The sequence below is a fragment of the Mustela putorius genome, unplaced genomic scaffold (genome assembly GCF_011764305.1).
Source record: "Mustela putorius furo isolate JIRA1106 unplaced genomic scaffold, ASM1176430v1.1 tig00003858_pilon_pilon_pilon, whole genome shotgun sequence".
In the NCBI taxonomy this organism is placed as follows: domain Eukaryota; kingdom Metazoa; phylum Chordata; class Mammalia; order Carnivora; family Mustelidae; genus Mustela; species Mustela putorius.
In genome coordinates this window covers 2,837,813-2,864,599 of record NW_025422010.1, presented here as the reverse complement: position 1 = coordinate 2,864,599, position 26,787 = coordinate 2,837,813, and the positions used below count along the sequence as shown (strand labels likewise).

General features: G+C 55.7%; 1 protein-coding gene across 1 annotated transcript; it reads right to left on the bottom strand.

The window, feature by feature from the left end:
• Window positions 1-166: 166 nt before the first annotated feature.
• PPM1F (protein phosphatase, Mg2+/Mn2+ dependent 1F) lies at window positions 167-26,787 on the bottom strand. Its single transcript, XM_004742522.3, has 8 exons — window positions 26,705-26,787; window positions 20,850-21,109; window positions 16,513-16,655; window positions 10,798-11,000; window positions 10,019-10,207; window positions 7,859-8,002; window positions 5,250-5,343; window positions 167-4,052 (listed from the first exon to the last, which is right to left on the bottom strand). Exons 2-8 carry the CDS (start codon window positions 21,044-21,046, stop codon window positions 3,700-3,702), a joined length of 1,323 nt encoding a protein of 440 aa, XP_004742579.1. The 5' UTR covers window positions 21,047-21,109; window positions 26,705-26,787; the 3' UTR covers window positions 167-3,699.

Below are 26,787 nucleotides of genomic sequence, written 5' to 3'. Positions count from 1 at the left end.
GAGAACCAGGCCAGACTAGTAATGTTCCAAATTCGTGTGCTGCCTTTGTGGGGAGCTTGCCAGATGGTCCCCAGCCCCCCACTCCATGCCCCAGCACTTTCTAAACACGCCCTGGACACTCAGGGGCACCGGGGGCTCAGAGGCAAGAGAAGGCAGGACTCAGGTGACAGGGTTTCAGAACTCATGGTTTATTGACACTTGAGCACAGTGACCCCTGGGAGGAAACCAAGTTTCTGGCCCCTTCAGCCCGGGACTCATCCCTACAGACAGAGGGAACAGCCATCCTGTCTTGGGACAAGATGCCCCTCGCAGAAAACACCTCTCCCAGGAGCCCTGCTGAGATATGCACAGATAAACCCTTGGCAAGGCTGCATGGCGCATGAATGGCAAAGCTTGGCATGTTTGGCAAAGCTGTGGAGCCTCGGCAGAAAGTGCTGGTCTCCTGGGGCTGCCTCCTGGGGGCGACCGGCAGGATCCCAAGGCAAACCAGCTTACTCTGCACAGGCCCAGCAGGTTTCTGTTGAGCCCTTGTCAGGGCTAGGCCTGGGAACTGGCGTGGCTGTACCCCTGGCCCCGGGACTATACCCCACCTGTGCAGGGAACCCGGAACTCTGAGCCAGTAGGGCACGGGAACAGGCGAGGGCAGCGTGCTGGCTGGGGAGGGTAGGGAGAGAGTGGGCTGTGGCCAGAGGCTGGCTCGGGACCTCAGAGAGCCTGCATGTCTCCAGTGGGGCCTGTCCCCACAACTGCCCCCTTAAAGCACACCTCCTTCCTTGGCCTGGGTGCCAAGGACAAGCGAGGTCAGGAGAGCCTGGCTGTGCCCAGCCCAGCTCCATGTCCTTCCACCTCACAGATACAGGGCGAGGCGGGGAGCTGGGCCCAGTCTGCTTCTCCCACCCCTGCTGGCTCAGAATCTGTTCTACCTGTAAAAGCAGAGCTCTCTAGTAGGGCTCTCTCAAGCTTTTGTGTTCCAGATTGGGTGCAAGCATCAGCAGCTCCATTCCCTTCCAGCCCACTTAACTGTAAGAATAGACCCTAATAATACTTCATCACTCCTTCCCGCTGGCAACAGGGGAGGGCTTCCCTGGAACTGGCAGCAGCTCCCCAGGACAGCCCTGGACCTTCCAGAATCACAGCTTCCGTGCAACCCTGGGCCCTAGAGAGGAGAAACTGAGGTCCAGGAGGGCTCCGTGACTTGCTTAGCTCAGACAATGAGCTAGTGGCAAAGCTAGGATTTGAGATGGAGACTGAGGCTTCCAGACCTGGGGTCCTGGCTAGGGGCCCTCTTGGGACTGTGGCCCGAAGAGGAGGGGGGCCAGGGCTTTCAGAGGCTGAAGATGCCCATGGCTCCCAGTCTAGGTCAAGAGGGAAGAGACCTCTATGCCTAGGGGCTGGCCCAGAGCTGGCATCTGTGCAGAAGGAACAACGGCTCCCTCAGCCCCAAGGCAAGGACGAGCAGCCCCAGAGAGCAGAAGCCTCTGCCAGAGGGGTGTGTCGCTGCAACAAGCCCGAGGCCGGGGCACGAATCAGACTGGCACACAGTGAGATCTGGGCTCCACGGGTGAAGCTCCGCTCTTGGTGGCAATCATGGAATCAGAGACCGGCAAAGAAGGGAGAACAACAGAAGTCCCCGCTTCCTCCCTCTGCTAAGATCACGCCCGGGGGCAGCCAGGCCAGCAGTGAAGGGCAGGGCCACATGCTGTTGCCAGCCTTGTGCCAGGAAGGGCCAAACAGGGGGCTTTGGACCCCCAGAAAACAGTGGGGCCTTCAGATTCAGTGAGAGCAATACTAGGTCCTTGTTGGCTCCCATCAAACTGTCTCTGAATTGCAGCAATTGTGTTTAAGATGCCGTCCATCAGGAGCCTTGGGGGTCACGGCATTGATCGCGTCATCCGGGCTCCTTCATCCCTGCTGCGGGAGTGTGGGGTAGACGCTGAGGCTGCGGGGGGCCTCTCCCACTGCCCTGCTGCCTCTTCAGAAGGCGCCCCTCGGTACACTAGGATCAGGGTCCTCCCTGCACTCTCCTGGCCAGCCACGGCCATTCCCAGACCTGGAGGCCTGGGTCCTCCCACCAGAGAGCTCTCTCTCTGGGCCCTTGACCTCTGCCTGGACTCTGCAAACAGCCCTGTCACTTCCCACTGGACACCCACACCACAGCCGCCTCGCTGGAGTCACCCCAGTTTTGCAGCTCCTGAGCCCCGCCTGGCCAGAGCATGCTAGGGAATGTAGAGCTCTCCCCCAGGTGGTCAGGCTGTGGGCAGAGCAAGGTGACAGGATGCCCGCTGTGGCCGGTGAGAGACAGGAGGAGAGGTTTTGGGGGCTATGGAGCAGTTGTGTAGGATGGGCTCCGAACAGAGCCCGAGCACCCCCGGGCTGCCTCTGGACTTGCTGGGGCCTCTAAGCGGTGCTTCCCAATGAAACCCATTTGATTACCAACACAAGACATTCCAGTCAAACGAGGGAGGCTGGCAGGACCACGGTCACCCTGATCTCCCGGAGCCCCGCGGTCTGGCCCAGTCGCACAGCATAGCCTATGCTCTTCAGGGCTGCTCTGCTGTCAGCAGCGAATGGAATCACAAGAGGTGGAAAGAACACGTCCGGGAAGAATTCTAGCCCAGATCATGCCACTGTAACAAAATAAATCCTGCTTTTGTAAAAATGGAAACATGCCTATTAGAATCCGTCCCAGGCCCGGCGGTCCTAGCCTTTACCTAAAGCTGTTTAAGGCACTTGAATGGCTGCCACCTGGAAAAGTTTTTGTTTCAATCTTGATTAAGGAAAAAAAAGTCAGTAATACTGCAAAAGAAGTTTCTTCAAATAAAAAAAAATCAATACTTAAGTTTTCTAAGAATAAAATAAACGCTCAGCTCTGTTTAAGTTATATGACACAACATGTCCACTTGGCACTGACAAAACAGACAAAAACCTGAAATACTGCTTCTGAGTTAAGACTTCCCTGGGGTGGGGGGCGAAGACCACAAACAAAAGACCCACGTGTCATCATTCTGACCTTCCCCTCCCTTGGTGTGTGCAGGGCTGGGAGGGAACCAGGGAGGCTGGGGGAGGGGGCCACAAGCGCCCACCACAGACCAGATCCCTGGTGCTCCCTCCTTCCCGGTGGGGCTGCGCTCCCCACTCTGGGAACCTGGCTTGGCAGGCCAGGAGCAGCCAGGCGCATCTGGAAAGAGAAGTCCTCCCAGTTGTGACCAGGGAGGAGCCAATGAGAAACCTGCGCCGTTCACCCGGGACACACTTGGAGGTGGCCAGTGCCCTGGGTCCACCCGGGGTCTTACGTGCAGCGCCCTGCTGCCCCAGGCGCCCGCCTGGCATCTTTGGTCTGGCTGCGGCTCACGCCTGTGGCCTCTGGTCCTGCCCCCACCCAATGGGGCCCGGATAAGAGCTGCCCCACTTCCCAGGTCCTCTTCTCTTTAGTGAGGTCTCTTCCCTAGGCCTCCTACGAGATCCGGGCCATCCCACTGCCTGTGCGAGCAGGACATAAATAACCCATCCATACCCCCCAGCACAGTCCCACAGCCTCCAGGACGGACTGATGGCAAGCAGCACGGGGGACTCGGGGCCCTGGGAAAGCACTGTGAGGGGGGCATCTGCCCACCCCATCGCCACTGGTCAGGTCCTAAGGCATCTGAGGGGGAAGGGCATGGGATGGGGCGGGGGGTGGGACCCGATGGCCTGCAGCTCCTAGCTTCTCTGTGGAGTGCTGGTCTCTGGCTCTGAGAGGCCAGAGGGCACATCCCCTGCCCCCTGGGCCCCAACCTTCAGTAGGTCTCGGGGGTCCCTGAGGAAAACCACCATGACTGTGATGTTGTCATGGGAGCCCCGTTCCCGGGCTGCGGCCACCAGCTCCTCAGCCACCTGCAGCCCGCCACCCTGCTGCCTGACCAGGTGGCTCTGGACGAGGCCGGCGACTTCCTGGTGGGGGACGACATCGAAGAAGCCATCACAGGCCAGCAGCAGGTAGTCCTCGGAGCCGGTCAGCTCCCGAGAGGCCGAGTCCGCCTCGCCTGACACATAGGGCTTCTGGAAGACATCCCCTGGGCACGGGAGAGAAAGGCCTCATGTCAGAGGGCCAGGCTGCCCACTGCCGAGTGCCATCCCGCCAGGCCCCCGCCACCCTCCTTCTGACACCCACGCTCACTGGTGAAATTCAACACTCACGGGGTGCTAAAGGCTATGAAAAAAACAAGAGGGCGACGTGGCAGACTTATCCAGGTGTCCCAGTGGGCAGAGTCACAGCCCAGCCGGGCCAGAGGTCAACTTGACCAACAGCCTCTTCCCTTCCAGTGGAGCCAGGCCCGGAGTCGGAGAGTTGGGGTGGCTGAGGGAGAAGACCTTAGCTTTCCTTCCTTATACTCAGGTCTGTAGCTTCCCTTCCCCTCAGGACCCTCTCCCTGGGACCCCACATCCAGTCCTCTAGCAAGTTCTGGTGGCTTTACTTTCAAAGTGCTACTGGAAGCCACGGCCTCCTCCTTATACCTTGCCCAGGCCCTCAGGTCCCCTCCTTCCACACCTGCCCTCCAAGGGCACACCAGCCCCCACCACTTTCTGCCATTGAACTGCCTGGGGTGTTCTGCTCTGTGGAAGGAGCCTCTGCTTGGAGAGACCCACCCGGCTACCTCCTCACTGCGGTGTGTCCAGATGCCCACTGGCGGCAGCAGCAGGGAGAAGGGCTCTGAGCCGGCACGTGCCAGGCGGCCGAGCGACGGGTGTCACATTGTGGGGCTCAGCAGGAACAGAGCGGCATCGAAGTACCCAAGGGGAGAGGTATGGGGTGTGGCGGCCAAGCCCTAGTCTGAGGCCCAGCAGCAGCAGGATGCTGACAAAACAGGACTATGGAAGAGGATTTTCCCTTTATTTTTTTTAAGATGGAGAAAAGAATCAGCATGAATGGGGAGAGGACAATCGATAATCCTCATTGATGGAATATTTGAAAACGACCTTCCAGCACATACAGTAGCTATCCAAGGGTCTCCTGGTAGGTTTTTCTGGGGAAATGTTTTAACAAGAAGAGACTCGCATACCACTTAAACTGGGATTACGTGTGTGAGATGGAAGACCTTGAGGTGTTTGCTCATGCACTAAATTCACCAGGGCTCTCTCAGTCTGATTCCACGGCCCCACAGACCACAGGTGCTGTATTTCTCAGCAGAAGATGCTGCTGTTCTTGAGAGCTGGGTGACCCTCGGGCCGCAGACGAGAGGCCTTGGTCTCCCACCCTCCTGCCTCCTTACCGATGGCTCTGGACACGGCCAGGGTCCCGTTGACTCTCCAGCAGTCCATGTGAGACACGAAGCCACCCAGTGCCTCGATGCGCTCCTTCTCGTCCTATGGGGGACAGCCAGAGTAGGCGCTGGGGCAGGGTCCCTGGCAAGGCTGCATCAGCCAAGATGCACTGGTTCCCGAGACAGTGCTGGGAGCTGTGGCCCGGGAATGACGCACAGAGGTGGCATTAGGAGAATGGTGATGGACCACGAATAACCTGCAGGTCCTCCTCCAGCTGCAGCAAGGGCCACCTCAGTGCCAGTGCAGCCACGGCCCCAGATCCTCGCTGCCTCACGTTTCACTCTGGGATACTGTCTCCTCCTTGCTAGCCACTGGCAACAGCAAGCCTGTGCTATGTGTGGCCACCTGGCAGGCCTGTAAGAAACCTGAACTAGGCCCTGTCCTTTCTTGAAGTCTCTCTGCCTCTACCATGCCCCTTCCCACTACCCGGAAATGAGCAGTACCACTATGCTAGACACTGGGGTACCAGCTTCCTCAGCTGGGAGCTTTCCATGCCCCATGGGACAGTGTCTACTGGAGATCCCAGTCCCCTCTCTCTGGGACCACAGAAGTGGGCCCCTCCTCTAGGTCTCTGTGCAGATACAGACCTACTGCAGGGCCGGAGGGTGGGGGAACACCAATAGCAAAGGCTGAGCCTCCCATGTGATTCCCTGTAGATGAGGGCAGCAGTGGGACCTGGAAGGTTTGCAGGAGCCCTGACCTGCCTGCATGGCTCCGTCTGGGCCTGAGAACCCGCTGTGGTGTGAGCAATTCTAGAAAAAGGCAAAAAGGAGCATGAACACAGGCAGGGAAGGAGGAGGAAGGAGTAAGCAGGTGGAGGGGGAAGAGAGACTCAGAAGGGTCTGGGGAGAGGTAGGTGGATATGCAGGCTGGCTGGGGGGTTGTGCTCTTTGCCACGGTGCCACACAGTGGGGCTCAGCGGGGCTCGGGAAATGCTGCCTGGAAAAGTCCCCGCTGGGCCACAGAGGTAGTGTAGCTTGACAGTGAACTTGCAGGGATGCAGGCAGGCAAGAACCCAGAGGCTTGCATCTAGTCCTGACTTAGACTGCATTTCACCTCACTGCCTGTCTCGGGGTAGGATGGTCCAACGGGGAGCAGACACCAAATGTGGTGATGGTGGAGGGCCATAGGATAGCTGCCACTTCTCAGCTGTGTGCTCTGGACAAGTTACTTAACCTCTCTAAGCCTCAGTCCTCTCCTCCATATGATGAGAAGAGCATATGTAGGAGGCGAGGCCCAGGAATGCTGTCATTCCTGGCTGCTTTGGTGATGGCTGCCTGACACTCCCTGCAGTGCTTTCCAAATCTAGAAACCACAAAAGGACAGCTCCGTTCAGTTACATAAAAACCAAAGTGTCTACAAGGCAAAAAGCCCCTAAACATAGACAAAGCAGGGGGCTATTTGGAAATCACCCTGCAGACAAGGAGCTGACCTACAAACTGATAAGAACAACAGCAACAGCCCAGGAGACCTGTGAGCCAAGGACAAGAAGGAAGGGCTCTCCAGAAAGGCAGTGTAAATGACCTCTGGTGTTGGAGAAGATGCTCGGGCTCAGTCCGTTAAGACAAACAAACCCAACAGCTGCTTTCCTTCCTCTCAGATTGGCAGGAGCCAGCGGTTCAGTGCGACTGTGGGCAAAGGGACTCCCGTGGACACACAGCCTGGGGGGAGCAGTGTGGCAACCATGCCAGGACCACCATTGAGAACATTCCAATCCCTCCATCCCACTTCTAGGACGCTGCTCTATTAACGTGCTGGACCCTGAGCCATGAAATACAGTACTGAGTCATCTGCCACTGTGTTGCTGTTAGCATGAAGACACTGAGGAAGCCTCCACATCCATGGACAGGGCTGGGGAAGACTGGAACTCCGTGGAGCCCTACCGGAGGGTGGGGGCGCTTCCCATGCTAATGTGGAATGCCCTGGAACACCCATACACGTGGGGAAAGCCGAGCGGGGACAGGGCATACGGGCGTTCCCCAGTAGCCAAGTCCCTGCTTCCCTATATAAGGAGACAGACTAGACGCCTGGGAGATGGGGGTCCGTGGAGGAAGACCATCCTCATATCTGGGTGAGGACCCCGAGGTTCAGACAGTTGGTGACCTCAGGATTTTAGCGCAGCCTCTACCCAACCAAGACCCAAGCCTGGCTCCTTCTGACCCTGGCTCAGCAATACCTCCTCCCTTGAACCTTCTCCCCCCATAGCCCAGGTGGCCGGCTGACCCCTTGCCATATGCATGAAGTGTAGGATCCCGCCCTCTGACGCCCCTTCCTGGGCTGCCTGCTGGGCAGAGGGCCCAACTCTCCCCCACAGCTCTAGGCTCCATGTCACTGTGGTGAGAAGGACTTACTTGGGACTCTTGGCTGTGAGCTTTCAGGGACCACCCCCAAACTCCAGTCACTCAAGTCAACAAGAGCCCTCCCTCCGGGGGAACACCAGGAGTTCCCTTTGAAGGTGGTCCAGGGCCCTCTTACTTCGATGACCATCTGCCGTCCTGCGCAGTGCGGTGTGATGGGGGCTGGGGATGTCTCAGGCCCAGAGGGAGGAGGCCCTTACCTGTCGCTCAGGTCTGTGCGGCTCCATCAGCTTCACCACCTGTCCCTGCTGCACTAGGATGACTTGGGAGTCCCCGAGCCAGGCGATGTGCAGGGTCTTTCCTGCGATGAGTGCACACACCCCCGTGGTGCCGCTCTGGAGCCGCTGCCAGGAGAGAGGAGCATGGTGGGCCGGCTGCCGGCTCGGAGGGCTCACACCCAGCCAGCCAGACCGACTCCTGGAACAGTGCTCAGCCAGAAAGAAGGAACGGACTGCTGAAGCACATAAGGACATGAGGTGTCTCCGCTGCACGACAGGAGAGCAGAGCCTGTGTGGTCTCGTCTGCACACAACTCTAGAAAACAGGAGCTCTAGCATCTGTCATGTCTGAAAGCAGATGAGTGCTTTCTGGGGAGCATGTGGGCAGGAGGGTGGGGTAACAAAGGACAGAAGAAAACTCTTCAGGGGTGGTGGTTGGGTCTGTAACCGGGGGGAGGGTTACACAGCTGTAGACAAATGCCAAAACCTATCCAACTTCACACTTTACTTGTTACTGAACTGACGGTATGTTGTATGCTGGCAATATGTGTAATCTGTTGTGTGGATTACATCTCCACAAAGCTACCTTAAAATAACAGCAACCTGATCTGAGAGCCTGCTTCAGAGAATCATTACCCTGGGAGGTGGCCCAGGGTGACAGAGGCCATGGGGGCTGAGGCCTGTCCCTTTTTCATGGGGTTGCCACTTAGGTCTAGATGTTATATGGTTTTCTGGTAAGATGCAAAGTCTGCCTTTGCTGATTTCCACTGGAGTCTGTGCTTGGAGCGCCTGATGACAGCGAATCCCCTCCCAAGTCTCCTGATGAGCCACGTCAACTGGGGCGGGTCCTTTAAGCGCTCTGGGCCTCAGTTTCCCGATGTCTAAAATGGATACCATTTTAGTAGCTCCCTGGCAGGGCTGCTGGGAGGGCCCCATGAGGTTCTGTGGGTAAGGTCCAGTGGGTGGCAAGTTCACAGAGGAGGTGTTGGATGTGTTCTTTCAGAAACAAGGGCCGCATCCCTACATGGCTACAGTTCCTGAGGAAAGAATACACACAGTAAGGGGCGCCTGGGTGGCTCAGTGGGTTAAAGCCTCTGCCTTTGGCTCAGGTCATGTTCCCAGGGTCCTGGCATCGAGCCCCGCATCAGGCTCTCTGTTCGGCAGGGAGACTGCTTCCCTTCCTCTCTCTCTGCCTGCCTCTCTGCCTAATTGTGATCTCTGTCTGTCAAATAAATAAAATCTTTAAAAAAAAAAAAAAAAAGAACACACACAGTGGGCACCAGCAGCCTGCCAAGACCCTGCCCAGGTGAGTGGGGGCAGGGTGGGGGTTTGTGTGTATTATTTTTTTTTAAGATTTTATTTATTTATTTGACAGACAGAGATCACAAGTAGGCATAGCAGCAGGCAGAGAGAGAAGGGGAAGCACACTCCTTGCTGAGCGGAGAGCCTGAGGCGGGGCTCGATCCCAGGACTCTGAGATCATGACCTGAGCTGAAGGCAGAGGCTTAATCCACTGAGCCACCCAGGTGCCCCAGGGGGTTGTGTGTATTAATCATGGGTTTTATTTTCTGTATCTTCTTTTAAAAATAAATTTTTTTTTTTAAATTTTCAAAACTTTTAAGTAAATTCTACATACAACCTGGGGCTCGAACTCACAACTCTGAGATCAAGTGTCCCCCGCACTTCCGACAGCCAGCCAGGTGCCCCTCTATTCTGATGTTCTGACAAACTGGGGTACTTGCTAATCGTGGACTGAGTTCTCTCCCAGGACAGGCTGGTCCTAGAAATAGCAAAGGTCCCCCTCCCTGAGTGCACAAACTTCATGCACGAGACAGTTGGCCTGAACCTGTGTCCTCAGTCACATCCTGTGTCTCAGGCCAGTCCCTTTCTCCTGGCCCGGATGGTGGCAGGTGGCCTCGATTAGAGCCCAGAGCCCAAAAGGGTTATTCAAACTATTCAACCCATCACTTGCCGTGACCTGCCTTGCCCTGCTTCGCCCAGGCCTCCGTGTGAGGCCACTGGGAAGAATCTGCCACGGGGCGCTCCCTCCCCCTGCCTCCAGATCAACCCTGGTGCGGGGCCTCTCTGATGTGAATGGCTGCGGACTGCATGCTGTGTGTGAGGCCCGTTCACTGGTTCTCACCTCTCGCTTAGCTTTCCCGAGAAACATCTCGTCAGTGCGCTGGAAGGCTTCTCTGAGGGCTCTGGCGGGGTCTGTGGGCAGCTCGGGCTGGCGGGCGACATTGGTGTGCACGTGGACAGCGGCATAGCGGGCGGCATCCACCCCTCCGTGACCATCAAACACGGCAAAGTAGGCTCGGTCCGTGGGGTCCTGGTGGGGAGTGCCGTGGGAGTTACACCGCCCTCGCCCTGACCCAGGCTATCACCTAGCTGGATGCTCTGGTCTAGAGGGTGGAGCCCAGGCGCTGACTGGGGTGGGACTGGAAGAATCAGCACGGCCTTGGCCATCAGCACTGGAAAAGGACAAGCCTCTGGAGCCTTGGTTCACTTTCTGTAATGAGCTGCTGTAGCATAAAATGAGGGAAGGGGTGCCAGGTGGCTCCCAGTGCCTGAGACCAGGCAGGGCTCAGCAACTGTTGAGTCTGGGGTGGGTGTGAATCCTGGGCTCCCTCCTCCCCCGTTCTAACAGGGTTGGGCAGGTCATTCCCTTTTCTCAGTCCGTCAGCTAGGAAAGCAAGGTAGCTGGTGGTTGCTCCAGCCCAAAAATGCTGGGCCAACGAATCAGTCCTCTGCTCCCCCCAGTGGTGTGCTTGGAGGGCACAGCTACAGGCATCACTCCTGCCTTGGCTCTGGCTGGCAGCTCCGCTCAGAACCCTGGCTGGCCCTCACCCCTGATGCAAGGTGTCCTCAGCTGTTCTGACTGAGGCCCAGGAGGAGGCGCACTGGAGGTGAAGCACTCACGGACAGGCCGAAGAGCTGGTTGAAGGCAGGAAGGCACACGTGCCGGTCCTCCATCTTGCGGCGGGTATTCCGGATGGCATGCATGGAGACCAGCCACGGCCCTGGAGGGCCCCGCGCAGTCGAGGGCACCTGCTTCTGCCACTGGCTGCACACTTCCCAGAGCCGGTTAAAGGAGGTGTGTGCCAGGCCCTTGGCATCCAGCACTGCTGGGCACAAAGGAGGACTGTTAGGGAGGCACCGATGCAGGCCAGCTGGGCTCCAATCACTCTGCCTGCCTCCCCTTTCCCCGTGGCCCCTGGAGGTCTCCAGACAGTGCCTACCACAGCCCTGCACGCCCACCCCACCCCCCAGCCCATCAGCCCCAGGGGCATTCCAAGCACCCTAGCCTGTATATGACAGCCTATGTCATCAGTACTGGGCAATGTCTGCATGGACAACATGCTCAGGAAGGAGCCTCCCGACCCAGTGTGAGCAGCTCCACTGACGGGACCCCTCCCCAAGGAAACAGCCAGAAATGCAAAGGTAATTTCAGGACAAAGCTTAAAATAATTTATAATGGCACATTAATTAGAAGCAATACATATCCAGCGACAGAGTAAATGACGGCCCAGTCTCTTGATGAAGAATTAAGCTGCTATTAAACAAGATTTTCACAACGAAACACGTAATGGACACATGGACCAGCAACTGCACCCCCGGGGATTTAGCCCAGAGAAATTAAGACACCGCGCGCACAAAACCCTGGGTGCCCCAGTGTTCACAGCAGCCTCACCTGCAATGGGCAAAAACTGGAAATGGCCCAGATGACTTTCAACCCGAGAGCAGGTAAACTTTGGTACATGATGCCACAGCATACTACTCACGGAAGGAAGGAAGGGAGGGAGGGAGGAGTGAACTCCTGGCATGTTATAGAAACTCAGATCAATTTCCAGAGAATGGTGCAGAGAGAAAAAAGCCTATCCCCAAAAGTTATATACTCTAGGATTCCATTTCTAGGCATTCTTGAAATGATGAAATTATGGAAGCAGAGAAGATTAATGGTTGTCAGGGTTAGGGACAGGAATATGGGGCATTAGGGTAGCCACAAAGGACAATGTGAGGGATCCTTGTAGAATTGAACCGTTCCGTATCTTGACGATGTCAAGATCCTGGTCGTGATGGTTTACTATAGTTTTTTAAGACCTTACCATTGGGGGAAACTGGGTAAAAGACACATGGAACCCCTGTTATTTCTTACGACAGCATGTGAGCCTACGGTTGTTGCCAAGTTTAATGGGAAAAAATTAAAGGGTAAAACTAAAATGGACTTCTAAAGAATGCGTGATGGTGTAGAATGCTTATGTCACAATTATCAAGGAAAAAAATGTCACAGCAAAGAAGGAGAACAGAAAATCCCACACACAGTTTGATCATGAGGACCCAAAAAAGCCTTCAACGGCTTGGACCAGAAAACTAAAGGCAGGAAAAGCATACAATCAAAATGGCAGCAGTGGGTGTCTGCAGGTGGTGGTTTGACAGCGCATGTTTTTTTCTTAAGACTTTTTTGGTGTTTTCTTAATTTTCGAGGACAAGTGTTAGCCCCAGGTGATGGTTTCAGAATACGTCCATAAATTCTGTAATGCTTGATTGGGAGCCTGGTTCCTCCCGGTGGCCGTGGACCTTAGGGACCTGCTCCTAATGAACAGAATCAACTGGAAATGACCATGAACTGCTTCCTGAGAGGCGCTGTGGCTCCCACCTGGCCTATTCTCTCTCCCTCCCTGTCTCTGTCTCTGTCTCTCTTTCTCCATCTCCCTGGTGAATCACTGGCCCTGAGGAGAGCAGCCGTCATGGCGGGAGGATACTTAAGCAGCCTTGTGGAGGGTCCATGTGGGGAGGGGCTAAGGCCTCCTGCCAACAGCTAAGTGGCCAAACCCCTTCGAAATGGAACCTCTGCTCCACTGGCCACAAGCCCAGGGCCACAATCTCATGAGAGACATTGGGCCAGAACCACCAGCTCAGCGGCTCCCAAATTCCAGACCCACAGAAACTATGGGATAATAAATGTTGGTTTTAAGCCACTAAATTTTGGGGGGAATTCATTACACAACAGATAACAGCCCCTACAACACACACACACACATACACACAAACACAAACACCCCAAATCCTACCTAAACCTGCCTTTTAAAGAAAAGCTTAACAAGGAACTAACAAGGAACAGGTCCCAAGGAATCCTTGGGTGGTAAGCCTCAGAGGCTCAGGTCATTTCCACACACAAAATGCTCCTGGGGGACGCCTGGGTGGCTCAGTTGGTTAAGCAGCTGCCTTCGGCTCAGGTCATGATCCCAGCGTCCTGGGATCGAGTCCCATATCGGGCTCCTTGCTCCGCAGGGAGCCTGCTTCTCCGTCTGACTCTGCCTTCCACTCTGTCTGCCTGTGCTTGCTCTCGCTCACTCTCTCTGACAAATAAATAAAAAATCTTTAAAAAAAGGGGGGCTCCTGGGACTCTTGCTGGCCCAGGTGCATGCAGCAGGCACAGGTGAATTGGAGCCGGTCACCTCAGAGCTCCTGCCCAAGGAAGAGCTCCTGCCCAAAGGCAGAGGGTGCAGAAGAAAAAGGTAGGGGGGGCGCCTGGGTGGCTCAGCTGGTTAAGCATCTGCCTTTTGCTCAGGTCATGATCCCAGGGGTCTTGGGATCGAGCCCTGCATCTCCTCCCTCTCCTATTCCTCCTGCTTGTGCACCCTCTCTTGCTGTCTCACTCTCTGTCAAATAAATAAATAAAATCTTAAAAAAAAAAAAAAAGCAAAAAAGAAAAATGGGGAGAGGCCAGGGAAGGCACAAGAGGCCACGGAAGACATGTCTGAGGGAATCCACACGTGAAAGTGGGGGGTGGGGGGTGGGTGTGTCTAGTACTAGCCATTGTAGGCACACCCAGGACACAGGCACCATTCAGGTGTTTGGCAAGAAGTGGGAGACCAGCCAGGCTGGCCTGAGGGGCTGTGGGAACAGGAAGGCTCAGCTCTGGGAAGACATGCCCACACGTGCTCAGCCCCCTGCCAAAAAGTCAGAGACCCCTCGTTCAGCTGGACTGCACAGCGCTGTCTCCCTAGCCTCCTCCTCCTCCTCTCTGTAGACAGTTACGTTCAGATGACCATCTGGGCTCCTGGGCTCCTTCCCTCTCCCTCTGGGATCTGCTTCTTTTTTTAAAGATTTTATTTATTTTATTTGTCAGGGGAATGGCAGGCAGAGGGAAAAGCAGACTCCCCACTGAGCAGGAAGCCCAATGTGGGGCTTGATTCTAGGACCCCGGGATCATGACCTGAGCCAAAGGCAGACGCTTAATCAACTGAGCCACCCAGGTGCCCCCGGGCTCTGATTTTATTAGGCCTGAGACACCCGGTGAGGCACAGGGCACCACGTACTCTCCTGCCTTAGGTTGTGCTACCATTTCCATCAACACATTTGAACTTGAATTTCAGCTTCAGCAAAGGCAATTACCACTAACAATGATAAGCAATGGTAAGCCGTGGACCAACTGGCTGGCTCACTGACTCCTGACGCCACTGGCAGGACACACCTGCTTTCCCTGCTGAGGGCCTCATCCTGGCGCCCACAGGACCAGCTCACTGGAGAGGGGCTGGCTGGTGTTTCCACATGACCCAGCCCTGGGGGGTTTAGTCATAACTCTGGTGTTGAGCAGTGGTGCTCATAATACCTGCCTGGAAGCCCATTTTGCAGGAAAGGGCTTCAAGATGATAGATTTTCCTAGGTTCTGCCCCAGTGACAGGGAATGCTGATCAGGGCCGTGAGCCCAGGCCTGAATGGAGGGCCAGGGCAGGCTGTGAGTTCCCACCCCAAGGGGCCCTCCCCCCGCTACCCTGGCCTGCAGGAGCCCCGTGTAGGGCCTTCCTGCCAGCAGGTGGTGCTGGTTTCCCGCTGGGACTCTGGGGTGGGGCACTCCCTCTGTGGGGCTTTGCGGAGAACAAAGGCTGCCTGTCACTGTCAGCTGCGGTCTCCTGCACCTCCCAGGCAGGAATGTGAGGCCATGCTGGGATGGAATGTGGGCAGGGAGCCAACGGAAGGGGGGGGCAGATGAGAATTCGGCATGTGCTGAAGCAAGGGGCCACGTGCATTTGTCTTCTTTCTCCCCCAGCCTGTCCCTTGTTTTGCCCTAAACACTCACACTCAGGCTCAAGTTCAAGTAACACAGATAACAAATACGGGACAAGACAGAAGTAACCATATGCAATATATAAAGAGACTAAATTGATAAAGACTGAAGTAATCATAAGCAATATATAAAGGAGCAAATCAACAAATTATACAGGAGGTCCCCCTAGCCACGATTTTGCCTTCCGAGGTTTCAGGCACCGGCAGTCAACTGCGCTCTGGAAACGGGGTCATCAGAGGGTACTGTCAGAAGGTTAACAGCAAGGGCACCTGGGTGGCTCAGTCAGTTAAGCAACCGCCTTTGGCTCAGGTCATGATCCTGGAGTCCAGGGATGGAGTCCCGAAGCAGGCTCCCTGCTCAGTGGGGAGTCTGCTTCTCCCTCTGACCCTCCCTTCTCATGTTCTCTATCTTTCAATCTCTCTCTCTCTCAAATAAATAAAAAAAATCTTAAAAAAAAAAAAAGGAGAAGGTCAACAGTAGCCCAGTGCTACACGGTGATGCCTACATCACTCACCTCACTCCATCCTACCACGCAGGCATCTCACGTCATCACCAGAAGAAGGGTGAGTACAGACCAAGAGAGAGGACGACCTTCTTGTAACTTTTACTACAGTGTATTATTATCACTCTTCTATTTTAGTATCAGTTGCTACTCTCTTACTGTGCTTAGTCTATAAATTAAAATTTATCAGACGTGTGCGTGTATAGGAAAAAAATGCAGCATATACAGAGGGTCTGGTGCGATCCGCAGTTTGAGGCATCCCCTGGGGGTCTTAAAGTGTATCCCCCTTGGATGAGGTGATGGGCGAGTTTTCACCGTATTAATTCCCAATTTCATTAATTCCTTCACTGTATCAGGAAAGTGAAACGAAGACATGCAAAGAGCGAGCTCTGATTTTTTTATCATGAGGTTCCCTGCCCATTTCTGGGTTCCCCAAGCGGTGCGGCGTGGTTGGGGGCATGCCGCACTAACCAGTACCCCAGGAGGAGGCAGACCGATGGCCCCTCCTCAAGCTAGCTCTCCAGATGCCATGGAGTCTCCACCTGTCAGGGTCCTGAGTTGGATCAGGTCGGGCAACCGGCCCAAATACAGGCATTTTCTGCCAACTGGACCCTGAGGCCGCCCCCAGGAGCCACGCACATGTCACCCTCCAGCTCCTATGCCACCTGGGGCAGTGTCAGCTGAGGCAGAAGAGCAAGTGGGCGACCGAGCTGCCACCTCAGCTTCCTCCCACGTAGAACGGGAAAAGCATTATTCATCTCCTGGGCGGTTCCAAAGCTCAGGGAGACAGCGGCTGCACTCCTCCTGCCGACCTGAGGCTGGAGCGAGCGCTCTCTCCACATCCAGACGGCCGTCAGGAGCACGAGTAGACGCTGCCCTCAGCCATGTGCTGCCTATGACCGCCCTTCCTCCAGCAAAATGGGAAGGGCGGTGGCGGCCAGGTGAGCCTTGACAGCTCCGGAACTGGCATTCCCCCACATCTCACCCCATCCCATCCTTTTTCTGGTGCCTGAGTCTGTCGTCTGCTAAGCATCCCAGCCAGAGAGGAAAGAGAACTCACGGGTCACAGGGGCCTTCTCTTCCTCGTCGTCATCTTCCTCCTCCTCCTGCCCCGGCAACTTCCTGAATTCAGAAAGGTCTGTCTGTAGCAGCTGGGAAACGGCCTCGTGGGCCAGAGATGAACCAAGTGGTGGTGCGGCGCCCCTGCAGACCGGAACAAGGAGTGAAGACGGGCTGGCACCTTGGCAGAAGCTAAGACCCCAGTGCTTCCCCGAATGCTCCGGATGGAGACCTTCCCACTCAGGGACACCCGTCTGGAGGGAGTGATGACTGCCTGTGCCACAACGTGCGGCAACAAGTGGCAGGTTGGCCTCTGGGCCTCAGGGAGCTGGATGGGACACTAGCTCGATGCCGTTTACCAGGTCCTGGGCTACAGCAAGCACGGGTTGGGGCTGTGGGGGGCTGCACAAACTGCCTGGTGTTCAGGCTGATGACGGCTCCCGGCCACCAACCCCAGTTGGGGCCCTCTAGCACTTCAGGAGTCTTAGGGGTTGAATTATGTCCCTCAAAGTTCTTATGTTGAAGTTCTAGCTGCCAGGGCCTCAGAATGTGACCTGATTTGGAAATAGATGCAATCAGTTATGGTGAGGTCATATAGAAGGGTGGGTCCCTAATCCAGGAACCCTGGTGTCTTTATGAAAAAAGCCCGAGCTCAGTGGGGCCGTGGGCTGTCAGGATGGACCAAGCCAGCTCACTCTGACCTTCATGTTCCCGGACCCGGGTCTCCACACTGCAGGGGTAAGAGTCACTAATTCTGCTTGACTCTAGCAAGCAGGCCCTTGGGGAGGGGGCGGAGGGGAATGGTGCACCAGGGTTGAGCTGACCACAGAGCTGACATCCCCCAGACACAGATGCATACAGGGAGAACTGTGTGTGAAGACGAAGGCAGCGCTGAGGTGATGAGCCAGAAAGTACCAGAAGGAACCAGTCCTACCAACACCCTGATCTTGGCCTTCCAGACTCCCAAGCACTGACATGATACATTTTTGTGTTTGAACTGTTTGGCCTGCAGTGCTTCCCACACCGCAGCCCAGAAAGCCTTTCCTGGCTCCCCTGCGCAGAAGGGGTCCATTCCTCTGCTGCCCCCGTACCGCTAGATGCATCCTGACCTCGGAATCTGCCTCCCCACCAGTGGGAACCCGTCACAGGCCAGACAATGTGTGTTCGCCTTTGTGTGTCTGTCCTCGAGGGCTGGGGGTCCACACCCAGGGCAGCCAGTGCCTCTCTGCGGGGCAGATACACCTGTTTTTTCCCTGAGTACAAGGACCTCCCAACAGCCACGCAAATGGGTCACTTCTCTTTGGGGGCTGGGCGTCCACAGTGTGTCTATATATAGCCTTAGGAACCTACAGGGATGAATCTATGTTTTTTTTAAAATGAGAGGGGTGACTCAGGGGAGAGGCCTCTGGAACTACCTTTGAGAAACAACCAGCCAAGACATGAGAAATGAGTTCCCCTGCCATTTGGGGATTTCCTGCTAACGACTGGGTTTTCCTTTCTCGCAGCGGGGAGAAGCGGTGCTGTTTTCTTTGCTTCTGGGGGGTGGTGCCATGGCTTCCTGCAGGCCTGAAAGGCCACCAGGGCAGGGAAGCAGCTTCCGGCCTGAAGACAAAGACAATGCCTGGCCTCAGGCCATAGGCCTTGTTTCCTGGATGTGCCCGCCCAGGGGTTCCCCACTAGCTTGCCCTCCCGCCCTGCAACATCCTCCCGGGGTCAGGGCTCCTAAAGACTCCAGATGATGCCCGGTAAACAGAAGGTGTATGCAAGGCCAGGTACCCAAGAAACATTCCATTTCCACCTGCTTTGGGGTTTTCAAGTTTGCAGCCTAGCAGCTGAGTTGAAAATGGAGAGGAGGGGCACCTGGGTGGCTCAGTGGGTTAAGCCTCTGCCTTCGGCTCGGGTCATGGTCCCAGGGTCCTGGGATCGAGTCCCGCATCGGGTTCTCTGCTCAGCGGGGAGCCTGCTTCCTCCTCTCTCTCTGCCTGCCTCTCTTCCTATTTGTGATCTCTGTCTGTCAAATAAATAAATAAATAAAATCTTTAAAAAAAAAAAAAATGGAGAGGAATAATTTACAGCCTGAGGTGTGCACTGATCAGGGACCTGAGATGGGACACAGAAACGCTGACAATGAGGGGAAGATAAGACGTAAATCACTGCACTCTTGAACTTGGTGATCTGACTTCCCAACAGTCTCATGAAGGACACGATCTACAATCTGAAAAAACACCAGGCACCACTCTGCCTGGGGCCCCCGACACGTCAGCCACAGGGAGGGGAAGGAGAGGGACAGGAGCCCCCAGGAAGCTGCCAGGAACATCCGTGGGGGTGCTCCTGACAGGCAGACTCAGCAGACAACGTGCGCTCGCACACATGAACACTATGTCTACATGGGGAAGAAATATTAGAAAAGAACAAGAGGAACCAAAAATAAATCCATTAAGGTGAGTAGGATATACATGACTTTAAAATATAATGTTTTAAAGGTGTTTTAAAATGGATTCATTAGGGGAACCTGGGTGGCTCAGTGGGTTAAGCCGCTGCCTTCGGCTCAGGTTATGATCTCAGGGTCCTGGGATCGAGCCCCACATTGGGCTCTCTGCTCAGCAGGGAGCCTGCTTCCCTCTCTCTCTGCCTGCCTCTCTGTCTACTTGTGATCTCTCCCTGTCAAATAAATAAATAAAATCTTTTAAATAAATAAAATGGATTCATTAGGAGGCTGATGGGGGCTATGACCCTTGGCCTCTCTTGCCCTCATGGGTAATCGTCTCAGGCCTGCTCTGGCATCCTGCTAATTAATGGGGTACCTGCTCGACACCTGAGCCTGGGCCTGCCACAGGGCCTCAAGGGGCCCCAAGTCATGTCAGGCAAATCCTGCTTTTCTCCTACCCGTAGCCTGAGATAGCTGCCCTCCAACATATCTAAAACCTGCTCGCCCCCAAGGCCCTGCACCCTGCGAACCCCAACAGACAGACCCCTGACTTCTCCAGCTCAGGCCCCTCCCTGGGCAGGAGAGCTGGTCACCGGCTACCCTCCTCTTTTTCACCAGCTTCCATCTCCACTGCCGTGAAGCAAAAAAAGCCCAGCCTTCTGGGATCCTGCCCCTCTGGCCCCATCCCTCCTCTGTGCCCTCTCTTCCCCCCACTAGCGGACTGATGGCTCACCCCGGTGCCCCTCCCAGGCCTGGCCCTATAGCTTGTCCCTCTTCTGACTCTGAGCCAGCAGCCTGTGGCTCTCCTGTCTCTGGGTTCGCATGCATGCAGAGCTAGCACAAGCACCAATCCTGCTGGGCCTGCGTTTCTTCCCACAACCCCTAAAGAACCCACAGGGGGCCTGGTGGCTGCTGGTGGGACAGACCCTGTGGGACCCATGGCGCTGAGGAAGGCAGAGCCCTGGGAGCCCTCCCCTCCCCCGCATGCAGCAACCCAGGCCTATTCTGTTGCATCTACTTGCCTTATGTCCCCTCCAAAATATTTCTTCAAAGCAGAACAAAACAGGCCAGTGACACTCTCCATACATGCCACACCCTAAAGGGGTACGGTCACTGGGCATGTACGTCTGAGCTCAGTGGGGCGTGGGGCTGTCAGGAAGGACCAAGCCAGCTTACTCTGACCTTCATGCTCAGGGACCCGGGTCCCCACACTGCAGGGGTGAGTAAGAGTCACTAATTCTGCTTGACTCTAGCAAGCAGGCCCTTGAGGGGTATGGAGGGGGATGGTGCTCCAGGGTTGAGCTGACCAGTCCCCAGCATGCTTGGGGACACTCAAATGCCAGGATGCTGAGGCTGGGGGCGTGGTCTGACTCAGGGGTGTGGGCCTGGCCCCTAGGGAGGGATGAGGCTCATGTAGACTTGGTATGGGCTGCTAGCCTTTACTGTCTATTTGTTTTTCCCTTCTAATCTGCTCAGCCTGTTGTGTCTCATCTCCGTGCCCTGGCTGCTGGCCTGTGAACAGTGGACAGCACCATCACCTCTTGGGTCATTGTGACTAGGGGCACATGGCCTGGCCCTGCCCCACCCTGAGGCCTCGGCCGGGCTCTTAACCCCCCGGTCTCTGGCTCCCCATCTGTGAAATGAGAAACAGGACTGGCTGCACCTGTCATGGGTTGGACTGTGTTCCCCCAAAAGAGTTGTTCCAAGCCACCCAGACCGGGCTACTTTGTGACAGCAGCCCTGGGGAAGCAATGCAGCCCCATCATGGGGGTGTCATTAGGCAGCACAACTGGCACAGGGCAGGGCATGTGGGGTGAGCGGCAGCTGTAGTCCAGTTTGGCAGGTGGCCCATGCCAAGACCCTTGCTTCCGGCCCCCATGCTGTCCCCACCTGGCAGGCCTGTCACCTACCTGCTGCTCAGGAAGCCCAGCGCCAGGTCAGCCAGCTCGCCCTCCACCTCCTCCTGGCTCAGCACGGTCCCCGGGAGCTTCCATGGTGCAGGGTTCTCTGGGCTCAGTGGAGCTGGGAAGTCGCAGAGGAAGGCGTCCAGGAAGCCTGGGATCTCCTCTGCCGGCTGGCTGCTCTGCTGGGGGGCTTCAGAGGCCATACCCAGAGCATCCCGGGGCGGGGGGGGGGTTGTGTCTCTGCTGGGATCCCGATGGTCTTCACTCTGAGGAGAGACGTGAGGGTCAGAAGACACAGGGGGGATCGGTGCCCTCACCCCACAGTGCGGAGTGCGTGGTGCCTTGCTTTTTCTCCTTCACCTGGAGGCATCACGCAGCAAGTGTCACACCAAGCCTGGGGCCTCAAAGTGGAAGGGCAGGGCTACTGGCCTCACAGAGAGTTCAGGGGACCCAAGTAAGGGGGAGCAACAAGCCTAGTTGGTGTCCTGACACAGTTCCAAGAGGGGCACTCGGAAGCCCAAGAGAAGTGGCTTCAGGAGACAGAGCTGGGATAAGAAGCCACATGGATGCCTTGTGACAGAGTGCAAGTGGCAAGTGACAGAGAAGGCAAGGATGTTCCTGGTAGGAGATGGCTGGCATGGACAAAGGCAGGCAGGAGAGGGACACCGGGGCCAGCCCATTGAGGCAGGAAAACACAGCAGGTAAATGGATTCAACTTGACCCTGCGAGCTCGACAGACGGAAGGTGAGGAGGTGATGCCATCACGTCTGTGAGCCTAGTGGAGAGAAGGAATGCCTGTCAAGGGAAGAAAAAGAAGGGCCTGGATGGTGCTGGGGCTGGTCCTGGGATGTTTTGGATGTGGACCAGAGGGGGAGTAGGAAGAGGCCACAGAGGCTGCAGGGCACCTCGGCGTGTGAGCAGGAGAGAAGCAAGGAAAGGGGGACACCTGTGATGTGTCCTCTCTAACAGAAAGAGCCCTGGGCCTCCTGAAACCCAGCTGAAGGAGAGGCACCAGGCCACTGACCCCACTGCTGTGGGCACTGGCTTCCCCCTCTCAGGCTCTTCATGCCCTGTCCTCAGGAAGGCCAAGTGCTTACTAGTTGCTAGGACCTGTGCACTGCTCATTGACAACCCTGGGAGCCAGGGTGAGTCCCCATTTCACAGACAGAAACACTGAGGCTGGGAGATGATGGGGTCCAGGAGGGATTCTGGAGCCCATACTCATCACCATCCCACCCAGCTCTTCTCCCACAAGGGCCTTACTCACGGCGGGCTCTCGCCACATCCACCTCCCCAAGGTGGGCCTCCAGCTCCTCCCCCCAGCTCAGGGCCTCCATGTACCCTCCTCCTTCACCCTGCCTCCCAGGGTTCAGGGGCCAGTGAAGGCCTGTGTGTCAGACTCCTACATGGCCCACCTGCACTACCGCCTCTTATGTTCAACCCTCCAGACCCAAATGGTCCCAGAGCATCCCTCTTCTGGCATACACCCTCCCCCATTTGCTCTGTAGGCCCTACTTCCTACCCTACACCCACGTGTGCAATGCCTGGGCCACCAACGCCAAGCACAGGCCCTTGTCTAGCCCATTCCCCTCCAGCCTGTTCCCTCTGAGCCTTCCCAGGGCTGGGGCACCCCCAGCGCCTCCACAACACCCAGGTGGGAAGCTTGCTTTGGGAGCAGAACCAGATTGAACTCGAGGGTCCAATCCCAAGTTGCAGGCAGAGAATTCGGGGAGCAATTTCACGGCCCATCCCCTCCCTGAGGCCTTCCGGGTTCTGATGAATACAAGCAGGGAGAAAGAAGGCATGGCAGACTCTTCTGGAATTCCTCATGCTTACAAACGTTACCAGAGGGCAGTGGTGACAGGGGTTGGAAATTGGAGGCTGGAGGGGCCTGCCACCGAGAGGAGGGGTGAGAGCCCGCTCAGGACCCACACCCGTGGGCACAGCTGCCTTTGTCTAGAGCCACTAACTCAGCACAAGTCTGTGGCAGAATAAAGAGGAAAAAAAAAAAACAACCCACAAGAGCATGGGGTGAACGGGAAAGGGAGTTAGTTAAGTGCCTAATCTGGAAAGGACTTGCAAGGACAAGGGAGGGGGGAGTAAGTGAAACAAAACAAAACAAAACAAAACTAACCCAAACCCACGAAACCTCTCTCCTTCAGAGCCTTGTCAAAGTTGACTTTTAAAAGCAGACACAGAAATAATACAGAAATTAGGGCACTTATGATGGAAGGTTATGGGGACGGATTTAAAATCATCGCTCTCACCCCTACTTTACTTATAAGTAGAATTAAACACAATGCCGACCCGGGTCACAAAAGGCAAAGAGGAGTCAGGACAAGAGCAAGTTAGACAATGAGGGGAAGACTTTGTAAAATGGGGAGATCAGAAAAGGCGGGGAGCCTCGTGGGGTGGTGGTGAGGGTCGCCTGGGGAGCGAGCGGGCCGAGCTGCTGAGGGAGAACCAAGCCAGGGAAAAACAAGAAGATGGTGAGAATTTCCCAGCAGGCTCCCACACCCTCCAGCAGAGAGAGAGGCCAAGCCACCTACCTCCTCTGCTTGCTAACAGCTCTGGCCTATTGCTTAAGGGAGAAATGTGCAATAGCTGGGGCTCCAGGCTGTCCAGCTGGATGCAGTGCTGAATAGGGCTGGGGAGGGGGACTTGCTTGTGAGTCCGGGTTAGTCATCAAGACAAGGAGGGGCCAAGGGAGGTACACTGGGCTGCCAACCCCTTGTCACTTGCCTCCACCAGACTGGCCAAACATGGCCCATGGCCTTCTGGCTCCCGGAATGCTGCTGCCCTGCACAGCCCATCAGTTGGCAGCCACAGCAGCGGGAATAACGGCCATCCCAGCTAACACCCACCAGCAGCCCCCAGCTGCCCGCGCCCATGGCACTCTCCCTGCTGCTCCTCTTCCCCACTCCCAGCAACCTGCTGTCATTCTCTCCAGGTAGGGGTCATGACAGGTGGGGGCTGCCAGTGGGGGGAGAGAGCAAAAGAATCAAGTGACTTGTTCAAAGTCCCTCGATGGGGTTCACCCTGGGGGCTCACCCGCCCCCTCCCCCCACTGGGTCACCAGCCTGGGAATTCAGTCACTCATGGCCTCTTCTTCCATCTCTGTGCCCATCACTCTGTTCCAGCCCCTCATCTCCCTGCTTCTGTGATTTGCCTTGTCCAATCCCACTTTAGCCCCACCCCTACCCCAGACCTCTTTGAGCCAAGCTCTGCTGAACTGCAACACCTTTGGGGTCCAAAGTGCCTTCCATGTGCTCAATCCCAAAGAAAAAAATATTTATTTTCCTCTAGTTTATCGGGTTTGACTCATAAACTCAACTAACGCATATTTGTACAACTGGCTTTTTCTTTTTTTTTTTTTTTTAAGATTTTATTTATTTATTTGACAGAGAGAGATCACAAGTAGACAGAGAAGCAGGCAGAGAGAGAGAGAGGGAAGCAGGCTCCCCGCCGAGCAGAGAGCCTGATGCGGGCCTCGATCCCAGGACCCTGAGATCATGACCCCAGCCGAAGGCAGCGGCTTAACCCACTGAGCCACCCAGACGCCCTGGCTTTTTCTTGATTAAAAAAATTTTTATTTATTTAAGAGAGAGAGGGAGCATAAGCAGGTAGAAGGGCAGAGGGAGAGGATCCTCAAGCAGCCTCCCAGCTAAGGGCGGAGTCCAACCCAGGGCTCGATCCCAGGTCTGAGCTCATGACTTGAGCTGAAATCCAGAGTTGGCCGCTTAACCGAGGCACCCAGTCGCCTCAACTACTTTTTTCTAGATGGTACAGACAAAATACTTGAGAGTCCTGCACAACTTCAGAACCCAGGAGTAAAGCAAAAAACAGCAATCCTTAAGAAAGGAAACTGTGTCATCGTTATAACAGTATTGCCTTCTTTATTAAAAGCTTTTCTGTAAATGGAGAATCTTGTTTATTCCTAAGTAACCACTGTGAAGAATATTTTGTCAATTTTCTAGATCTTTTCCTACACATGTATCTTTTTTTTCTTAAAAAATGTGCAGTAAAATACACGTGACATACAATTCATTGTTCTGCCCATTTTCCCCTCTCCAGTTCTGGGGCATTAGGTCCACTCACATTTTTGGGGACCCACCACTTTCTTAGAGGCTTGACTTTCTCAACTAGACGCTCTGCTTCCTGAGTCAGGAAGCCCACCCCTGCCCTCCGAGGCATGAGCCCGGCCCTCTGTGCATGGCAGCTGGCAAGTGTGACGGCAGAGGGAAGACGCAGGCTGCCTTCTGCCACTGCCAGTGGGTGGTGTGCGCTGAGATAAGCACCCTGAGGCCTAACACCTTCAAAGAGGAAGTTAGGATATTCTGGGGAGAACCCCGACCATGACCGTGATCAGAGGAGAAAGGGTTTAAAGGCAGGGATGGCCTCCGGCAGTATCTCAAAGGAATTCTACAAATGGACTGACTGGTAAGGAGGTTTACAGCTTTCAAAGTGGTATTTGGAGTGGTATTTGTTTTGTTACCTCTTGCACAATTCTCCTGAGAATAAGCTGTTCGGCCACACTGCAGATGAAGAAATAGTCTCCGGAAGGGTAAGCTGTCTGCCTAAGGTCACACAGGTAGGAAATGGCAAAGCCAGACTCACAGAAGGTCTCCTGATACCTTTTGTCGCTTTGGGCTTGGTTACAGGAGGGAAAGAGTGAGATCTGATAATAGGACATATATGGCCATGAAAGCCAGAAGTAAGGGGCACCTCGGTGGTGCAGTCGGTTGAACGACCGGCTCTTGGCTTCAGCTGGGGTTGTGATCTCAGGGTTGTGAGATCGAGCCTAGTGTGGAGCCAGGCACTGGGCTCCGTGCTCACCCAGGAGTCTGCTGGGGTTTCTCTCTCCCTCTCCCCTGCTTCTCACTCCGGCTTTCTCTCTCTCTCTCTGAAATAAATAAATCTTAAAAAAAAAGAAGAAGAAGAAGAAGAAAAAAGGCCAGAAGTGTGCTAAAGATGACCTCACAGAGCTGGCCTTACAGTCCATCTCCCATGGTGGGAGTATAGCCCTGCCCACAGGCCTTGCCCCAGGAAATACCATGAGGACATGTGTCAGTCAGGCCATGTGTCCTGCTGGGTGGAAGGCTGTGCGGGAGGAGTCCATCACTATCAACTAGCCCTGGCTATGTGTTAAGCCCTGCATTAAAATCTCTAAAACGGGGTGCCATTTCTCCCTACTGTATAGACGTTAAGAGGATTGCATGAGGTCACAGAGCAACCAGTGGTGAAGTCTATCACCTCCCTGCCTGATATTCCTATCTCACACACCTAGGGCTGAAAGGGCAGCAGCCCAAGCATTCGCTTTCACTAAAACACTCGCTTTAAATCACTTGGATGGGGGCCACAGGCGGGGGCAGGCCGCGGGGTGAGGGCACGTGGGCAGAGATGTGGACCCGCAAAGGTGCAGGCTGGTGGGGTAGAGGTCAGGGCAGTGGGCCCAACCCAGATGCTCCTAAGAACAGGGGATCGGACACGGGCAAAGGGGGGCACGTCACCCCTCAACATCCATTCTGCAACACCGCCTTCGGTTCCCACCTGGTCTTCGGTTTGGCCACACCCCCGCCGGCCCCTGGCCCCCCAGGTCTGCACCCTTGCCTCCCTGGCCCTCCAATCCTCTGCCTCGGGTTCCTCAGGTCTTTGGTTACTCCCTCCGTTCTTCAGTCCCCCACTCTGCCCCTGAACCCCTTGGGTCTCCCCGTCTCGGCCTCCCTGCCTCTCCAGTCCCCCTATTCCGCACCCTCCGGTTTCTCAGCGCCCCGTTTCCCCACCTGAGCCTCACTCCTGCGAGGTCAGCCCCCCGTCCCAAGCCCCGGGCCCCCTCACTCTGGGGACCCCCATGGCCTCACCTGCTACTCCGCCGCTCCCTGCCCCGCGAGCTGCTCCTGGCCGGCCCCGCCCACTTCCCGTCCCCCGCCGCCTCGGGCTCCGC

Bases quoted from the DNA above. Each gene is read 5' to 3' on its own strand.
- PPM1F (XM_004742522.3), bottom strand. From the start codon at position 21,046: ATGGCCTCTGAAGCCCCCCAGCAGAGCAGCCAGCCGGCAGAGGAGATC. The intron at 10,208-10,797 runs GTGAGTGCTTCA...ACTCCCCACCAG, and splicing joins ACCAGCTCTTCGGCCTGTCC to GACCCCACGGACCGAGCCTA. The intron at 4,053-5,249 runs GTAAGGAGGCAG...TCCCGTGCCCAG, and splicing joins GGCCGTGTCCAGAGCCATCG to GGGATGTCTTCCAGAAGCCC.